The following is an 18865-nucleotide window of genomic DNA, read 5'->3' as shown; positions in this document are numbered from 1 at the left end:
CCACCATATAGTCGCAGCAATGTGGCTATGGCACCCTTTTGAGGGCACAAAAAGGAGCCTCTTTTTACGGCTCCTTTTTGTGCCCTCAAAAGGCTGGATCGGGGCTGTGGCATGAGATTAATTTTTCAGTCAATCTCAAAGGTGCTGCAAGATCTTTCTATATACTGATTCCACAAACTAACAGCTATATCCTTGAATTCTATCACTTTGGATGTGGTTATAACTGTCCGATGTGCTTTCAACAACTCTTACGCAACCACCATTAATATCTGTACTTGTCGCTCCCTATGACATTAAATTACCTTTAGCAACCATTGCTTAGATGATCACCATTCTAGTGCATTTTACATTTCTTTTTGCAAGCACATATGCATGGCACTTAACAACCACTGTTAAGGCCATCACCACACTGATTTCTTTTGCATTTGTTATATTCCCCCACCCCATGCCACTTGTTTATTAATGTCTGTCTACTGCATTGTATAGTGGTTTCAGTATTGGACAATGGCTCTAGAGACCAGGGTTCAGTTTCCTGCTTGGTCATGGAAACCCACTGAGTAACCTTAGGCAAGAGAGCTAGTGTGGTGCAATGGTTTGAATGTTGGAGTATGACTGTGGAGACCAGGTTCGATTCCTTGCTTGGCCATGAAACCCACAGGCTGGCCTTGGGCACGTCACATGCTGTCAGCCTCAGGGGACGCGATGAAAAACCTACTATGAATAAAACATGCCAAGAAAACCCCATGATAGGGTTGCCTAAGGGGCACAATGAGTTGGAAATGACTCAAAGGTGCACAGCAACAGCAGTAAAATGTGACTATAGTCCATGCATCTGAAACAGTTTATAGGGTTGCCTTAGGGGCACCATAAGTTGAAAATAACTCAAAGGTGCACAACAACAGCAAAAGGAGGCTATAGTCCATGCATCTGAAACAGTTAAGTTACCCGTGTTTCAGTCCTTAAAAATGTATGCCAAATAAAACTTGTTCATCTGTAACAAGTTCAAATTAAGTGATTTATGCATTATATTCTTAAGAAATGGGCTTTCCATTTGAAGTTAATACCTTTCTATCTAGACCCCAGTTGCACTGGTTGGTAATAGACTGGTTTACTACACCAGTTGTCTTTTCAGTAAGTAAGAAGTATTATGTCACAGACTGTTCTCCATATTTAAATTATTGTATTTGTCCTGAAACTAAAGAATTTATTAGACTGACGTTCAATAGAAGATGTGTATTTCCATTGCTTCCCCCTACCCCCAAAAAACTTTTTTAATGACAGAAAAGCTCTTCAATGCAGCATCCAACATAAAATCTAAGGCTGCAGCTGGAAACAGAAATTAGCAGTGTCTTATATAAGTGTATAAACACTTTAGCCGAAGCATACATTCCATTTCATAACTGTTCCAGGTGGTGTTTTTTTTAACTAGTTTGCAATGATATGCTAAAAAAAACTAATCTTGGAACCTCATTCTGAGCTTGGTGTGGCAGTTGATGGTTGGACTCTGACTCTGCACACCAGGGTTGAAATCCACACTCAGCCATGGAAACACTAGGCATGGGAGATTCTCTCAGCCTCAAAGGAAAGCCTAAGACAAATCTCCTCTGAACAAATCTTGCCAGGAAACCCCTGTGATACCTTCATCTTAGTGTTTCCATAACAACAGCTGAATTACTGTATCCAGTACTGTCTGTCTGCTTACACATCAGTTGAATCGAACATGAGGGCAGCCAAAAAACATCCTCCAAAGAAACTCTTTGCACCAGGATTTGGTTGACCCTCAAAGCTGCTGTGACAAAAACAGGGAAGTAATTTCCATGAAATTCACCAATTTCATACTGGATTTAACCAAACTGAAGTGTTTTAGTAGGTGTAGCAGATAAGGCAAAAGGAGTGGCCAGAGGCCGCTCTGACCCAGATCACTCCAGGGCTGTGGTGACTGGATACTGAAGTTCGCAAGCTGGCCACTGCCATAGTCCTGAATGGGCCACTGGTAGGAGTGGCTATTTGCCACTCCCTTTAGGACCAGCTTTGGGCTGCCTCAGGTGGCCCTCGGGGAAAATTCCAGACAGTTTTGGGGGGAGTACCATCTGTTTCGGGTCTCTGTTTCCTCTGCCTTCATGAAAAATAATAACATCAAAAATATTTAAAATCATAATGTCTTAGAAATGTTATGGGTATGACAAGCCAAAATGAAGATGTTTAAGTCCTTTTCATTCCAGTGAGAAAATCAAGCCCATGTGTAAATTTTCTTCTATTAAACTCATTAAGGCTTCTGAGTAAGTAGGCATATGAGTGAACTGTATATGTCCCCCACTGAAATCAATCGGAATGGAAAATACTTAACTTTGGTTTGGACAGTCTATGTGTTTCTTCATCAAGTACCCTATGTCCTCTTCTATTTCTGTGCTATTCTCTCCCCCTCTTGTCTCTATTTAATTTGTTAAAGATGGATCAGTTATATAGATATATGTTCTTGCATATATATGCATGCGTGTTTCAAAAGGAGAGAATGGTGAGGGTGTTTTAAAAGCCAATGATAATGAAACACAGAGTTTGTAAAAGAGTTTTAAATGCATACTCGCGTTCCAATATGTAGATACAATTCAGTACTCTCTTAATTACAGATGCTTGTATCTCTCTCTTTTTGCCCTTTAAGATTAATATTACTTCAGGCACATACTGTTTCATCAGTTTTCTTATTTTTATTGTGTTGAAAAGTTAGGAAACACGCTTGAATTTACAAAGAAAAAGCCATGTGCTTTGAAATTTTCATTCTTACTCTGACGTGAGACTTTGAATTGGATCCAAAATCTGTAAAACCCTTTCCCCTACACCACACTTCATCGTTTTACAGCAGGATCTTATAATCCTCAGTGTAGTATTTTACGGTTATAGCAGGATTTCCAATGAAGAGAAAGGGCTGGAAAATCTGCTTATATTTGCAAATATCCAAATCTAGATGCAGTTCCTGGAATCTAAGTGCTTACTAATACAACATTTTCTTACCATACTCATATGGGGTTCCCCCCACTGCTGTAAGATAGAATTTATATGTTGTGATGGGGTTACAGACCAGCATTTGCTCAGAAAACCTCAAAGATTTGTACTGTCAGAATTTATTGATGAGATAAATTAATGTGTGGTATGTTCCTTCACAAATTCTACTTTTATATGGCTCTCATCTAACAGTATCTGTGAAACATTTACATAGAGAAGATTGTAATATGTACATGTATTATCCCTAGTTGTTTACATTTGTACTGGACATCCTGTGCTTGGCACAGTTCTTATCTGTATCTGTCATAGGTATTCAGAAATGTTCTTCATATCTCACACAACTTTGAATAGTGTAAGAAGAATGGGCATGATGCAAACATGGGCTCAAATACAAAGAACAATTCAAGGCTCAACAAAGTTCCTCAGTTGTACTACAACGGCGGTCATATTTCTAGTTGCATTTGTTAATACCCAAAGAACTCTCCATATATCTCACAGCAGAAGATTGTACCTACCCCTTCAACCCTGTTGTTCATGAGGGGGCAAGGAAAGAATATGTAAGCCAAACCGAGCAATCCAGTAGCAGAGGCGAAAAATTCTGGAGGGACTGTTTGAAAGCAGCACATCTCAGCTGCCAATACAAGTGGCAGGTAAGACTCCAAAATGAACATAAGAGTCAACTATTTTCAGTGATCAAATTAACTGTTTTCCTTGTAACTCAGGCCTATATTTATTAGGAAAATGTACTTTAGAAAAATGTGCCTTTTTCATAGGCTTCCTACAACTGTGCTGTCCTTCTGATTTTTCTGTGGACCATAGATCAAAAACTTACTTATTTTTACTGGCTTACTTTTACTGAGAACCTGAAGCATAATAGCCATGTGAGTGTGACATTGACTCCTGTGGTGCAAGGAGCCAGCAGTACTCCAACACCATGATCCTCCCTGTGCATCTATGGAGCTGGTGTAGTTCTGACTTCTAGCAATATTTCACAAACAACCTTTCCAGAACCAGACAGCTAACGCTACAGAGCAGAGAATGGGCAAACTCCAAAAATGAAAACATGATGTGTCAGATCTCTTGCTCTGCTCACCAGAAGAAGTTACAACTTTTGATGCAGATCACCCCATCAGGAAATGCTGAGGTGCATGATGCACATGAAGGTGTCAGAACAATGTGTCCAGATATATAACCAGTCATTTACTTCGCCAGAGAAATGAAGGAGGCATCTGATCACACAGAGAAGAGGGACTGTGAAAAGTCTAGCACTGCCATGTTGCATGTAGCACTTTAACAGTCCAGTTGGTTGTCAAACAAAATAACATCATTAGGGGAAAACTGAAAGAACCCAAATGCATGTCTGTTTTGTTTTTAATATAGAAAACAACAATAAAACTATGAGATCAAAAACTGTAAGAACAGTGGGTTCATGATTTTCAGAGTCTTGGTCATCTCCCTTTCCCTGTCTATTTTCCAATCTCTGAAAAACATGTCAGAACAAATTAAAACTAGGGCATACTCATGAGGTCTTAACTTAGAAAACTATTAATCAAGATATGTAACTCAAAACAGATTATTTAGTTGCTAAAATGGGTTGATCAGTTTGGTAGGGAAACAAATGTGAGGATGATGTGGGTCTGTTAAAGAGTACAGACATGCTTCTGATGTGTTAACCATGGTTTAAATGTGGGCCTTGGACACATCCATTTTATCCCAGCCTCCTCCATTCTGATCCCCTTCCAATATTTTGACTACAGCTCCCATCCCCCTTCGTCAACCTGGTTAATCGTGAGGTATTATGAAAGCTGTACAATTGGAGGACACCATAATAGGGAAGGATCTCTCAGTCTTTCACTCTCTCTCTCAGTCCCAGGCATGCTTCTTTTCCCCTTACCTCATGTCTGCTTTAACCATGTTTTAGCATTACATTTTCTTTGCTTGGCTTGTTTATGTTTACTACTTTATGTTTTGTTTTGTTTTTCTGAGTGTTACCTTTTGTTTATAATTGTATTAATATGTCTTATATAATTAGCATGTTCTATTATATATATAAAGGTAAACTGGTCACCCTTCTGTAGGCATTTAAAGAGTAATTAGGCTGATAAAATACTGTTTTCCTATTAAAAGGGGACCAATTTCAATAATAATAATAACAATAATAATAATAGTTGAAATGTCATTAACCATCGTTATAAACTTGACCCCAGTTACAGGTATACCTCAGTTACTTTAAAAGAAAATTTGATTCCAGAATCCAAAAGAACAGATCTAGGTTTCTATACTACAATCAAGAAGAGCAATTCAACATATTTAACATATTTCAGGAAACTTTTTATTCAAAACTAATAGTATTCATGTTTGAAATGGGGAAAAAACCACGTCAGATAAACCTTGCATGAGTAAACAGAAACATTTTGAAACTTCTGTAGACCATTAGAAGGCTTCTTCCTGAGTGCTTTGCTTTTTTTTTTTAAAATCACTTGGCATCTCACTAAATGAGTACAGTTTCCAAACTGTCTGTAGAACAGTTCAGGATGAGTTACTAAAACCTGAATGCTATCTCCTTCTTTCTCCCTCTGTCCCTAGACTGATTAGCTCTACCTTGCAAGTACAGTCTTCCCTCCATTTTGCGGATCTGTGTCCCTCACTTATGTGCAAGGGACAAACGGAGGGAGAATAAATGGGGTGTGTGCCCTCTGTGTGCACCTGTGCACCCCCACACCTATATTCAAGCCAATAGGACTTGAATATAGGCGAAACTCCATTTTCGTGAGGGGATCTGGAATGGATCCCCCATGGAAAAGGAGGGGCGACTGTATCTTTTATATCCAGTAAACCTTTGTTAGCAATCTAAAGTTAGTCTCCAGTCTGATATTTCACTACACCATAGGGAGCTGATTCATGACTACAGCTTCAAGTGGGATCACTTGGGCTGGTGCTACTGGGAGGCTTTTCTCTTCTACTGAATGTGGGTAGTGGGAAGAAGCTCACATCTGACCATGTGATCCTCAAATCCTTCATAAACAAAAAAAATTCAGTCTCAGAGGTCTTGTCAACTGAGGTAGTGTTTATCTGGATTTGAAACCAGATAATGCTTGTATTGTTTATCTGGATTTGAAACCAAATTTGAACATGGCAAACCCTGGTTATGAAGAAAGCTGTTTAACATCAACTGTGGTTAATGCCTGTGCAGATGTAACACTAATCCATGTGTAAACTGACAAAATAAGACCATAGAGCTAACGAATTCACAGATTGTTCCCAAGTATGATTAAGACATCAGCAGTGTGAGATCTGCACTGGGCCTGAGTATTATTTCATCATACACCATTTTTATATCCCGCTAAGTGTAGTCAAAGGTTAGTGTTTATGTTCCTGCAGAGAAACTGAAACTGAGGAGAAAAAAAATATTTGGTCAGTCAACACACAGTTGAAATACAGGCAGACAGACAGATAGATAGATGGATGGATGGATAGATAGATAGATAATAGTTAGATATTAGTTACATGTTTAATCCTTGTAGGGCTTTAGGCTTTTGGTAAAGAGCCAGTCACAGTTAGGAGATTGAGGCACTTAATTCAGGAGGTTGGTAATTTTAGTCTTTCTAGTCATACGGCATAGAGAACAAGCCATTTGATCTTCCAGTCCTGCAGTTGCTAGGTACACCAAACTTCCATTGCCTCCATCTACCAGTGCAGCTGGTGTCATCCTCTTAACAAGTTCTGGTCTTGAATTTTAATCAGGCCAACTTGTAAACAGCAAGGAAAGGATCCCTCAAGCAAAGTCTGATGCATTCAACACAGTGATGTCCATCATTATCCCAAGTTGCCACAACCACTCTGCATTGAATGAAAATCAGCTTACTAATACTATTTTTGTTCTCTGTGCCCCATATTGATATCAAATAAAGGTTGTAATTCCTAGCTATTGGAAGTACTTGAACTCTTTGTTGTTATTAGTGTTATATCTCGACTTACCCTTTCTTTGTTAACAACCAGCTTAAGAAATCATCCCAAATATTTTAAATGTATTTGTGATTCATAAGTATTTGACAGCAGTGTCAGAATTTAAATCCATTGTTTAACTCTTTGATTATCTTGTTTGTTATTTGTGTTAATGTGCCACCTGTGCCATATAATACTGGGTCTTCTCTCTGAGTAGGACTCTGAATGTATAGACACAGGAACAAATTTATGTCAGTAATCATAATATTCCTGAACAATGAATGTGCCTTTCAAAGTAAATAAATTTGGATTCAGAAGCAACTTGCAGGTGATCCAAGAACATAAATAACAAACAGTCCCACACCATGCCTTTACTCTTGTGTAATCCACGTAACTTTAATCACACATTGATTGGGGAATTAAATATCCTCTTAGATTATTTTATCAGTTCTGCTGTATTCAGATTTCACTTGATCAGTGCAATACCAATGATAAAATGCCTTCTCTGAGACAGAAATGGTCAGTGTCTGTGTCTATGTAATAATAGTCATCTCTATTTTTCAGACACAATTCCAGTGGCCAAACCTATATTCAGATGATCTTCTCACAGCCAGTCAGACTCTATATTCAGCATGATCTAATAGTAAAAACAGGGTGGAGGGTATAAGACTGAAAACATAAGGGTTTATTATAATAGTATGGGATGCTCCTCACAATGCATTTTTTATATATTTTTCCTTAAGATGTAAAGCATTATGCCTTAATAAAATATTATGATTTACTAATTTCTTATGGGAGACAGGGGGTAGGGAAGAGAAAAATATGATCTTAAAATGTTGGTGCCTATCCATGCTCTAGAAAAAGCAATCAAAATTTTGGAAGTTATATTTGCTCGTGTGATAAAAATAATAATCCTAGTTTGATACATGAATCCTAGTTGAGAACTTTGAAAAAATGAATTTTATGGGTCATACACAGTAACTTTATCTAAGGGATATTGGACTCACTAGTCACAGTTGTTGTGCTGGTGGATGAAAGGTGGGAATAAAAATGCAAAAGCAGCAGAGTTATTTTGAAACTATCTGATGAAGTCTTTTTCAAAATATTCATGCAGTGGAAGATCCAAGGCTTGCATGCCTCTCTGTTCCCACATCCATTTTCATAAGGATCTCATACATCTTACAAAACACAACTTCATCCTCACTTTCCATAAACATGCAACTGGACAGTCTAACCCAATACAAACAGAATGTGAATATTTTGAATGTGCATACTTTAATTGCTAGATGGAGAAATAATTAGTGCTTAGAACATTAAATCTTCAGTTACATTGATTTCATGAAATGTACAATGTCCTTTAGACAAATATATAGCTAGTGGGGTTCAGGATCTGGGGTGGTAAGATAAACCATGGTTGTCTCTGGGAATCACCCCTAACATTCCTCTCCCCATCCTAAAATATAAGGCACTGTTACAAGGAGGAAAAAAATGAATTTTTAATCTGACACATGCATACACCCATGCCCCAGTAGTACAAATGCACAACTCAAAGTAAAGTTCATAAGAGCAGCATGTGGTGTGTGTCAATGAGCAGGAGTTATATCCCCAAAAATACAAACATAGGTGCAAATTGCATAGCACCAACTACACAGAGCAACCAGTTCACCAGAACTGATCAGGAAGTAGCTACTATTGTTGCACATGTAGTCTTCAAAGACAGCAATATTATTCACACACAACTCTTATTGGAGAATGGGAAGTGTGGAATCTTGAAGCAGTGGTCACTGAAATTTCAGTAGACATCTCAGATCAATGTAAACAGTTAAATTTTCCCAGAGGCAGAAGGTTAACTATATTTTTCCAATATAGGATGTTTTCTCATTTTTCACTAGCCTGCATACAACATAAAAAGGCAGAACATGACAGTGGAAGTAGAAAGTGCATGCAAAATATAATCATTTTTTAGTGTTTGAGGATATATGTATTTGAGTGCTTTGATTGTGTATTCCCTCATGGTAGTGGGTTGGACTGGATGGCCCTTGTGGTCTCTTCCAACTCTATGATTCTGTTATTCTATATTTGCTTCAGTATAGATGTGAATTTTAATCAAAAATGTGGGTCAATTTGCTTTTTAATTTTTAAATCATTGTAAACTACATTTTATATGGAAAAACACATGTATTATATTTTCCTTATAAAAATACTTATGAAAGGAATCATTAGGAGAAGCACAAGGCAAATATTATTAACAAACAAAAAGCATCCTAGTGAACAATGCCCTTTTGTAAAGTTACCTTCATTTTAAAATTAGCACCATGAAAATAAATGTATACAGAAAATGAAAAGCCTAGGAGTCATTGTTCACAGGATAAATTTGATTAATAATCACCCACATTTTATGGCAATAGTTCTGGAAGGGGTTTAGGGTGAGATGATACGCCGGACAAAAGAGAAGATAGCAACCAGTGCTTCAAGGGCTGCCAAACAAGCCAGTGGTGGAGCACATCTGACACCACAGGAAGCTCAGGTCGCTTGGACAGTTGACCCAAAGTTCATCCCCGAGATTTCTGACTGTGACATCACTACAATGCATAGGTGAGCTTTTTGATAGGTTCACAGACATTTACTGTCACAATCACAAAAAGGTGTATTGAAAGTTGTGCCTTGGGATCCAGTATAGCTGTATGTGTTATGGGTGCAGGGCAGTGTGCATTGTACAAAGTAATAATAATTTTAACAGCCACCTTTACATTTCAGTCTATAAATTTTAGTCTGCCCTACTGTTTGCCCAAACACAAACACTCTGGTTTCCCAACTGGCTTCTTTCTGTGTGTTGTCCAATGTATGTAGATTCATCCATCTTCCTGGCCTCAGATACAGTGGTTGTTGCTCCTCTATTTGATTGCCAGATGTCACTGGGGAGCAAGATGGGGAAGTTCCCGGATCTTCAGGACAAGCCAGGCACCAGCGAGGAAGCTCACCATCCACGCCTGCAGAAGAGCAAGAATCTTCAGTACCAGTCTCCGATGAAGATTCACCAGCCAGAACTACAGAGAGTTGGCCATGGCCATTGTCATCATCAGAAACACATAGCAACATTGGAGAAGATTTTGAGGGATTTCCAACACCAGAACGGACTCCACAGTGTACAATGGACATACAGTCTCCTGGCGATCAATCTCTCAGTAGAACTCCCCAGTATGAAAGTGATTCTCCTGAGGAGGGACATGATGAAATGAACGAAGACCACCATGGTGTTCAACCTGTCCCTAGGGATCGGGGTTGGAGGGGGCAAACTCAGCTGACAGAAGGGGAGAGGTTATTGATGGAAACAAACAGTAGGATTGTGCAACTGCTGGAAAACATAAAAAGAGAGCATGCACAATCCATGGGTCTCATGTCACAGTCCATGGGCCGGATGGAGTTGCAGCTAGGCATTGTGGCAACATCCACAAGAGCTATCCATAACTACCTGTCTGAGATTTTAGCTTTCCTCAAACAGCCAAGGACACAGGTCCTTGAAACTCGTATCTCCCAAAGAGCCACCCCTCATGTTGAGTTAACTAGTGCCTCAACATGGACTGGTGAGGATGCAGTGGCAATGCCCACTGGATACTTACCAGGGGATGAAGTGATTAATGACTCTCATGATTTGCCACAAGCCACAGTGCCTCGTCGCAGTGGCCGGATGCAGAGAGCCATAATAGAGAGGGCCTCATTGCCCATGCCCATGCGTCAGGCAAAAGGGGGAGGAAAGAAGAAATAAATTATCACACTAGTGATAGTATTTTTAAAGATTTTTTTTAATGTGCCTGTCCTTTTACTTCTTAGCCATACAGCCATGAATGGCAGAACTTGACCATTTCTACATTTGGCTAACACTGTATTTTGGCTGACTAGATTAGTCTTAACATTTTGTAGTTTATATTTGCATTGTTAACAATGTCTGCTGCTGGTATTTGAAGAACATTTGCTTCTGTTCTTTCACTTTAGCTTCATAAGAGCATTTTTTTACCCTGTGCCAGACATTCATTGCTTTTCTTACAAATACAAATCATTTCTGGACACAGCTGTATTTGAGTTTTATTTTTCCATTATCCTTCCTTCACCCATTCCCTCTGAGCAAGCATACTGACGTTCTTGGTAAGTATGTGGATCTTGGCAATATTCGCCTCACAATTGTGTTCATTCAGTCTTTGCCTGGTGTTTCTGGCATGCTGGCCTGAGGTTGGAATTAGCCTGTAAGTGCCTTTTTTGGATCATTATAATTATCTTCTTTGGGTCTGACCAGACTGATCTCTAGCCTGTTGGGTGGAAGTAATCAACATATCTTGGCTGTGTTGTGTAATATGATATATGCTAGGACAATACTGCAGCATTGTAACTTGGAAAAAAAGTGTGCCAGAAGATATATCTAGGCACATGGGTAACATTCAAAAATTCATCATGGGTATTGAGCATGGTTATTCTTTCAGAGAGTTTGGAGATTTAGAAATAAAGAAAATGGCACTGTGTTTATTGTATACTAACCACTTTCTTCAATAAAGAGATATTATTTATAGGACCAACTATCCCTGATAATGTGAGAAATATTGATTATACAGTACAAGGTAAAGCTGTTACCTCCCTTATAGTCAGACCTCCTCAGATTTTAAGAGTAATGATGTGCTCTTTAGTACTGTGCCACAATGTCTGAAAACTGACTCTGCATCACAGATTATGTAGGCTTTGATAGTATAGATGCTCTCTCTTCTCCCTTTAGGCTACCTCCCTTACTGATGCTAGAGTGGACTGAGTGGAACCAGGATGACTGTAGCATGTCAGGAAGATAGGCATTGCAGTATTGACTCAGGAGAAGAATGTTATTTCTGTTTGGAGTGGCTCTATGGGATGGTTAACACAGTGAGACTCAAACTCACCTGTATACATGTAAGGAGCAGAACGTGGCTAGCTGAATGATATTTTAGATTATTATTTAAAGATCCAGTTTTCAGCAGCAAACTGGGCAGTGGTTGCTTCTACTATTACATGCACAACATAGTTCCTAGTTGACTTTCCTGTTCCATTTTTGAACTAGTTTTCCTAAAGAGCCATGAGATCAAATTTGTCAAACCCATAATTAAATCTTGAGTTTATAGATTCTCAAATGTGTGTGGATCATCCTTTCCAATGCATCCTAAAGCATCCCTTTCTCTGAATAAAAAGAAAATCAGGCACAGGAAGCATTTTGCTGCAGTACAAACCAGCCATAATATGCTCCTTAGTGAAAGATTTGCTTGTGGCTGCTTTTTGCTAAGTGACTGGGCTGATGATGAAATGCAGCTGGTGTGGGCTAACTCTACTACAGGCACTTTGCAGGCGCAATTTTTGTTCAAATATTTGTCTTCAGACAAACTAGAACTGTAACATTATTTAAAAATATATTCATGGGTGGCCTATCTTGATTGTATGCTCAAATGCACCTTATCTGACAGGTGCAATCTTTTGCACCTGCATATCACTTGCGCCCCATCTGTGCCTGTTTTTATATTTTGTTCATTTGTTTGACATTTTATAGATACCTTCATAAATAAATAAATTTCAAACTGAAGCATGTAAGAGTCATTCTCAACAATTAAAATCAAGGGGGAAATGTCAACTAGCAGGTGTTTGTCAAGAAAATCTAGTCTGATAGAATTTGCATAGGAATTTGAAAACAATGTTTTCAAATTCCTATGCAGCCTTAATATCTTTTTTACCTCTTGCTTTTTCTGTGTTTCCAAAAGGAGAGGAGTCTTTCAGCCTGACTGTGAAATAGAATGAATGTTTTTAGTTGCACTATGTCATTCTAAAAGTATGGTGAAACTAGGGATTTTAAGTGGCAAATATTCCAGACCCTGTTAAACTTCTACAATTTTACGGATTCTTCAGTCTAAATTTAATTTAATGAGATTTAGTACACTCGATTTTATTACTTCATTGTGCTCATTAAAAAAAGAAAAGAAAAGTACTGCAAAATTGCATCTAACAGTGCTGTCAGAACTACAATTACAATTTTCGTTCAATTGATGTATGGTTTTTATAGTAAGGTATGGAACCGCATTTTCCTCTCCCCATTCCAATTTGCTTGAGCTGTAATTATCTACATTTGGAAAGGGTTGTAATACCCACCATGAGTGGGAGAAGCTGAAGGGCAAGAAATGAGCTGGAAAAAATAAAGCTATAAGATCAACAAAAGATAAAGCTTCCCACTAACCTAATATGTGATGGCAATATTGGACTGTGTTACAAACGCTTGCAAATGGATATTGTAGTCAGATGCAATCCTTCAATCAGATTTCCAGTACTGCTTTGCAACATGAGTAGCTGAGGTATGCATGGTTTTCATCATTTCCAAAGTAAATATGTCCATGCTCTTCTGATTATCAGTCAAAGCCTCTTCATTCTTCTCTCTAATTTTCATTGTCTTGCTAGGTGTGCGGTTATGCGTATCTATTCACTTACAAAAGTTATTATTTTTGTGTGGAATTGTGCATAATTGTGAATAACAAATACTTCCCATATTCAAAATCTTTCACAATTGACCCTAAAAGGATTACTTGCAGGACTAGAGAGCTTAATATGAAGTCTTTGCTTGATGTTCTTGATAGTGGATACACTAGCATACAGTAATACTGGAAATGACACAAGTAGGGTTTATATGCCATTGCAAATCAAAAACTTCAGCCATAATTTGAAAGACATACTGCTAAATTTAGTACAAGTGTATCATATCATTTTATTTTGTTTAAAGAAAACAAAAAATAGAGCTTGTAGGAAGCAGATAATTAATATTTACTGGTCATTTAGGCCTGTATCCCACAATGTCATTGTATTAGAGGTTCCACATTTTTAGAGTTAGTACAAGGGTGCTGTCTGTAAGTTTTTATTGCTCAAACACCTGTGCAAAGCAGTTGCACAGGAAGGTCTACAAAGCATTTGTGGCACTGGTTATGTAAGAATCAATTGTACAAGAGGTTGAGCCAGTGGTTAAACAACATCTTGCACAACCAGGTGTGCAATTAGTTCCAGGCCCATTTTGTGCAACTGGTGGCAAAATCACTTGCACAAAGGTGTTATCCAGCAGAACTGCACAAATGGGGATTTTCACCCTGCTACCATAAAATTGGATTCAGTCAACTGTATTTTTTCAGTTCTACAACACTGAGTTGATCTAGAACCTTCCCAGTGATTTAAGAATAGTCTTTTCCAGGGCAGTTATCTTTTCAGCTAAATATGTTAAGAGTTATTCCTCTTCTTTAAACACCATTGCCTTGATCCAGCAACTGTCAGTCATGAGCACAAAGGCTCCGATACATCCATAGAACTCACCTAGCCCAAAATTTTCCTTGTGTATGGCAGTGGTGGGGGGTATGTTTGACATCAAAGCATGTGGATCTACCCTGTGCATTAAAGTGAACTAACAAATGCCTAAACATGCCTGGGCTACCGGTGCATATTACAGCACACATAGGGCTCTGGATCTTCATTTAACTAGTCTTGTTCTGGTCTTTATTCCATTCTAAATCAGACTTTTTTGTTCTTTGCTGGTGAGAAATTGAGAATGATCCTTTGCATTTGTATAAGTGACACTGCCTTTGCATAGGTGGAATGTGGAAAACTGAGGTGTTGCTAATTAAGGAACCAGTTTTTCTTTGTTCCTAAAGGAAATTGTAATGCAGGTATTCTATACAATTCAAGGACAATTAACCAGAAAAGTGTGATGACTTTAAGGCGCCAGTTGTTAAAGATGAGTGGGGAAGAATATTGACAGGCTGTGGAATTATTCCAACACTTACACAACTTTTAATATATATGCACATAAGCTGTGTATCCAAAACCCTATAGTTAGGAGGTATGTTTTGCAAATTTGATTATGGTATTCTACATGTGTTTGGGGAAAAAATCTTCAAATAGTGCATATGAATAATCTGATTGCATGATGTATGTATTGGCACTGACGATGTGGCCAAGAATAAATGGTAAGGCATATTTGTATGGTTATCATCTAGTCGCAGAGTAAGTTAGGTTTGGAATTATTTTTTGCATCTTGAAAATATATTAACACTGATAGTAGTTACATCTATTTTGGTTTGTGATTGTAATTAGTTGTGTCTTATATTGCATCAATTATGTCCACATTTTCCTGAGGTACTGAGGGTGTAGATAAAATATATGTTGTTAAATTTAAATTTAAAATTGCGGGATGATGATCACTACAATTTTGTTCATGATGAGCTGCTTTCTTTTCTCCGATGCAGGCCAGTTTTCCTGTTTTTTGTCCACAGTGATCTGAGTTCTATCATGACCTCAGATCACAATTTCAAAGCCATCCCTCTTTGAAAATACTTTTCACTCCATAGCACAATCCGAGCCGGTAGTGGAATTGTTCTACTGCTCATTTATGCATAGACAAATGCAGGAATATTGCTGTCCATGATTAAAGAAAGTGGTTCATTACTAATAGCATTTCTGTGAAAGTCAAGTCTGAGAGAAGAGTTATGAGGCTTATAGGAAAGTTCTAAGAAATGAATTTTGATTTTTTTTTTCTCATTGGGGCTAGAAATCAACAGAGAAATTAAATTATGGAGCAGTTGCATATTTAAGATACTAAAAAAAGTTACGTTACAGTAGTACAAGATTGTTTTGCCTAATAGATGTGTATCAGGAGTAGAATACAAAGAAATGGTATAAAGAGCACTTAAAATATCTTTTATTGTCTAAAATTTCACTAAATTCTAGTCACTGCTGTGTGAAACAGTGCTCTAAAGATATTTTATTTCTAAAGGTTTTCTTTCCATTTCTATATAGATATTTTCCCTTCACATTTTGAAGGTTTGAAGAAGAGGATTGTTTTTCGAGTCACACTAAGTAAACATTAAATGCATGCAGGCTTAAAACTAAAGCATGCATGCAGCAGTAATGAAAGTGCTTGGCTTGCACGATTTACAATGCTCAAGCATTGCCTTGTTAAAATGCCAAAATCCCCTTTTTTCTTTGCATTTTTTAAAAATTGAATTCTTTATTTTATACTTATAAGATTTTCAGTTTTTGGACAAATTAGATTTATTTTAGCAAATACCTCTGTGTTACAGATAAAGTCGATGAAATAGTACCAGTTTCCAAGCCATCAAGAATTCCAGACAATGCAGGTGTAGACTCAAGAGTGGCAACAATTAAGCAACGACCTTCTAGTAGATGTTTTCCCTCAGCTACAGATATGAATGTAAGTGATGGTTGTCCTTAGAGCTGTGATTCTTTGACTGAATAAGGATGAAGTAAGAATAAGCTTGGAGATGTTAACATTCTGAGATGTTAAATTACAAATTAATTTGTTCACATTCCTTATTTTCAAAGAAACTATGGCCTGTTACAGACTGCCAAAATAAAGCTGCTTCGGGTCTCTTTGGAGACATGCTATTTAAATGATGCATGGGTCCTAAGAGTCCGGAGGTCGCACCAAAGCCACACTCCATTCCTAAGCACTGGAGTGCAGCTTTGGTGCAGCTTCTGGATTCTTAGGATGCATGCATCATTTAAACAGCATACCTCCAAAGTGAACCGAAGCAGCTTTATTTTGGCAGTCTGTAACAGGCCATCAAAACTATTTTTAATTATTAGTAATGCATTTGTAATACCTTACTTTTAAATATTTAAAAAACGATATCACTAAAACTGGACAAATATGGCCAGCTGTCCCACTTGTTTCTCAAAGTTAAAAATTAAAATGCCGTGGATGCTGCTCATCTATAGTAAGTCCATTGTGGGGGCCCCTATAGATGGGGAAAAACACAGATGATCACACTCCATATTATTAAACAGCAGCATGCACAGCAAAAGCTTATACTACAGCATCGTCTACAGTTGCAAAAGTGCTACAAGAGATCTTTGCATACTAATATTCCAGACTAACATGGCTATGTCTCTGAATTCAAAACTTTGATTATATGTAGTTGCCACAACCTTCTGTAGTTGCTCCAATGCTGCTTCAGTAACATATATCTTCCACTCTTCTGAGTAGGAAAAGTTACATTACTTCTCGAACTGTAATATGTGTTCAGCTGAACACCAGCACACAGTGTTTTCTAATTGTGTGGCCAGAAATATACACATTTCCAGAAGTGTAGTGGAGCAACAGTGAACATGCTATAAATAACATTATGTAACACTGGAATTATGAGAGGATGAATTGGGATTTTAAATGATATATAGATAGGCCTTGGACTTACTTAATTGTTTTGTTTTTATAGTCCATGTATGATAGACAAGGAATTGCTGTGATGCCACCTACAGTACCTGGGAGTACACAAGGCCCATTTCTGGGTGTACCACGAGGTACAGTAAGAAGACAAAAATCAATAGGTAAAATATCACTTTCTATGTATTTGTTGGCTAAATCCTTCTTTTATTTCTAATTATTGTTTTTAGCCTTTTCACTGATCTTGTATCTAATGCATTTATTCATTAATTAGCTTTGAAACTTGGTCAAATTACCAGCAATAATTGGAATGCATTGTATTTTGTAAGCATGTCTGAGTGTCTGAATTAAAATTCATCTTTGCAACATAATATTCCTTTAGCAATTTATATTTTATTATTTTTTACTTATAAAACTCCTCATTCCTCAGAATCTAGTGAACATGATTTTAAAATCCAAATAAAGAATTATCAAGCTAATAGATGGTAGATTGCCCTTATCAAGAATTCCCAAACACAGATTTAATTTATTCATTTTTAAAATTTATTTGATATTTCAATCAAAACTGGGCACATATGTATATTTAAAAAAGTTTCAAGATCCTATTCACTATTTTGACTTTTCTATTACAGAAGACAAAATATCTAGAAGTAATATGAGATTGATATTTAATAATCTAAGTGTCTATGATAAAATGAATTGGTCTTTTTTAATTCAAAGTAATGACCATGAGTATTAAGAAAGCATATATCATATTTGTTAATATTGATACACTTTATTTTAGAGGTTCTTGTTTATACAGTAAGTAAACAGCATATATTCAGTCAAATTAATCAAATATGATTTTGCACTATAAAGCTGGCCTGTTTTTTCAAATGATAGTGAGTTGGCTATATATTCAAATAACATGATTTGAATATCCCGTTACTGCATGTGCTGGTTTTTCCAGAATAGCAATCACATGTAAGAACGGAAAAGAAGGCATCTTCTCAATTTACGTGCCATGTCCATAACTAAATAGTCAGTTTTGTTATTATAATGAGCACAGTCATCATTGCCAGTGAACTTACTGGCTTTGAAAGGTTTGGAGTAGCTCTTAAATTGTTACAAGGAAGTCTTAAAATAAAGTTGTATAGCTATCAGAGTTGGAGACATAGTGCAGACATCATCCAAACAACATTTGGTTATGGGCATCCCAGGCATGACCCCACTCTACTTTGCTGTTCCTCTACAACTCCATGTAAAACAGTCAGCCCACTTCTTGCCTACAGCAAGGCTGTTCCACAGTAAAGGGGTGTGTGTCTGCAATTCTATAGTGACCTACTGACTGAAAATAGTATTGTATGCTTCAAACACAGAGAGATTTACCAAACAACCCCATGTTGCACAACTAGGATTCCTAGTTTTTTCAACTTACAACTTGTTGTGGTCTTGGCTGTGCCTGATAGATACTTCACTATTGCTGTTGTTGTTTTTGTTGATATTATTACAGATTTGAGAGGTTGTCTACATAAGGAACAGCTAGTGTTTGTATTTGCACTCAAAAATTCCACAGGTAGCTCATAAAATTATAATTAGTACTTCTGTTCTTTCCAGCATGAAATTTAGTACCCCAGGGAGCAGTTTTGCTACCATGTTCCTTATGTTAATTTGGACAAATGTTCCACAATGCCTGTCAGTCCACTTGCTTTTTTAAGGCAGTAA

The 18865-nt window shown here is 37.5% G+C and overlaps 1 protein-coding gene across 5 annotated transcripts in view; it reads left to right on the top strand.

Annotated features, from left to right (window-relative positions):
- The window catches only part of SHANK2 (SH3 and multiple ankyrin repeat domains 2), a 489211-nt gene that overhangs the window by 441629 nt on the left and 28717 nt on the right, over window positions 1-18865 (top strand). For 3 of the 5 annotated variants that reach the window (XM_042469292.1, XM_042469286.1, XM_042469309.1), the window contains 2 exons: window positions 16059-16189; window positions 17214-17325. In XM_042469292.1, coding sequence (XP_042325226.1) covers window positions 16059-16189; window positions 17214-17325 — 243 coding nt within the window. Of the gene's footprint in view, window positions 1-15774; window positions 15835-16058; window positions 16190-17213; window positions 17326-18865 lie in introns of all 5 variants that reach the window. The other 2 variants (XM_042469278.1, XM_042469300.1) reach the window with 1 other exon arrangement.

This window comes from Sceloporus undulatus, chromosome 1 (assembly GCF_019175285.1).
Source record: "Sceloporus undulatus isolate JIND9_A2432 ecotype Alabama chromosome 1, SceUnd_v1.1, whole genome shotgun sequence".
In the NCBI taxonomy this organism is placed as follows: Eukaryota; Metazoa; Chordata; class Lepidosauria; order Squamata; family Phrynosomatidae; genus Sceloporus; species Sceloporus undulatus.
This window is presented reverse-complemented; position numbering and strand designations above follow the sequence as displayed.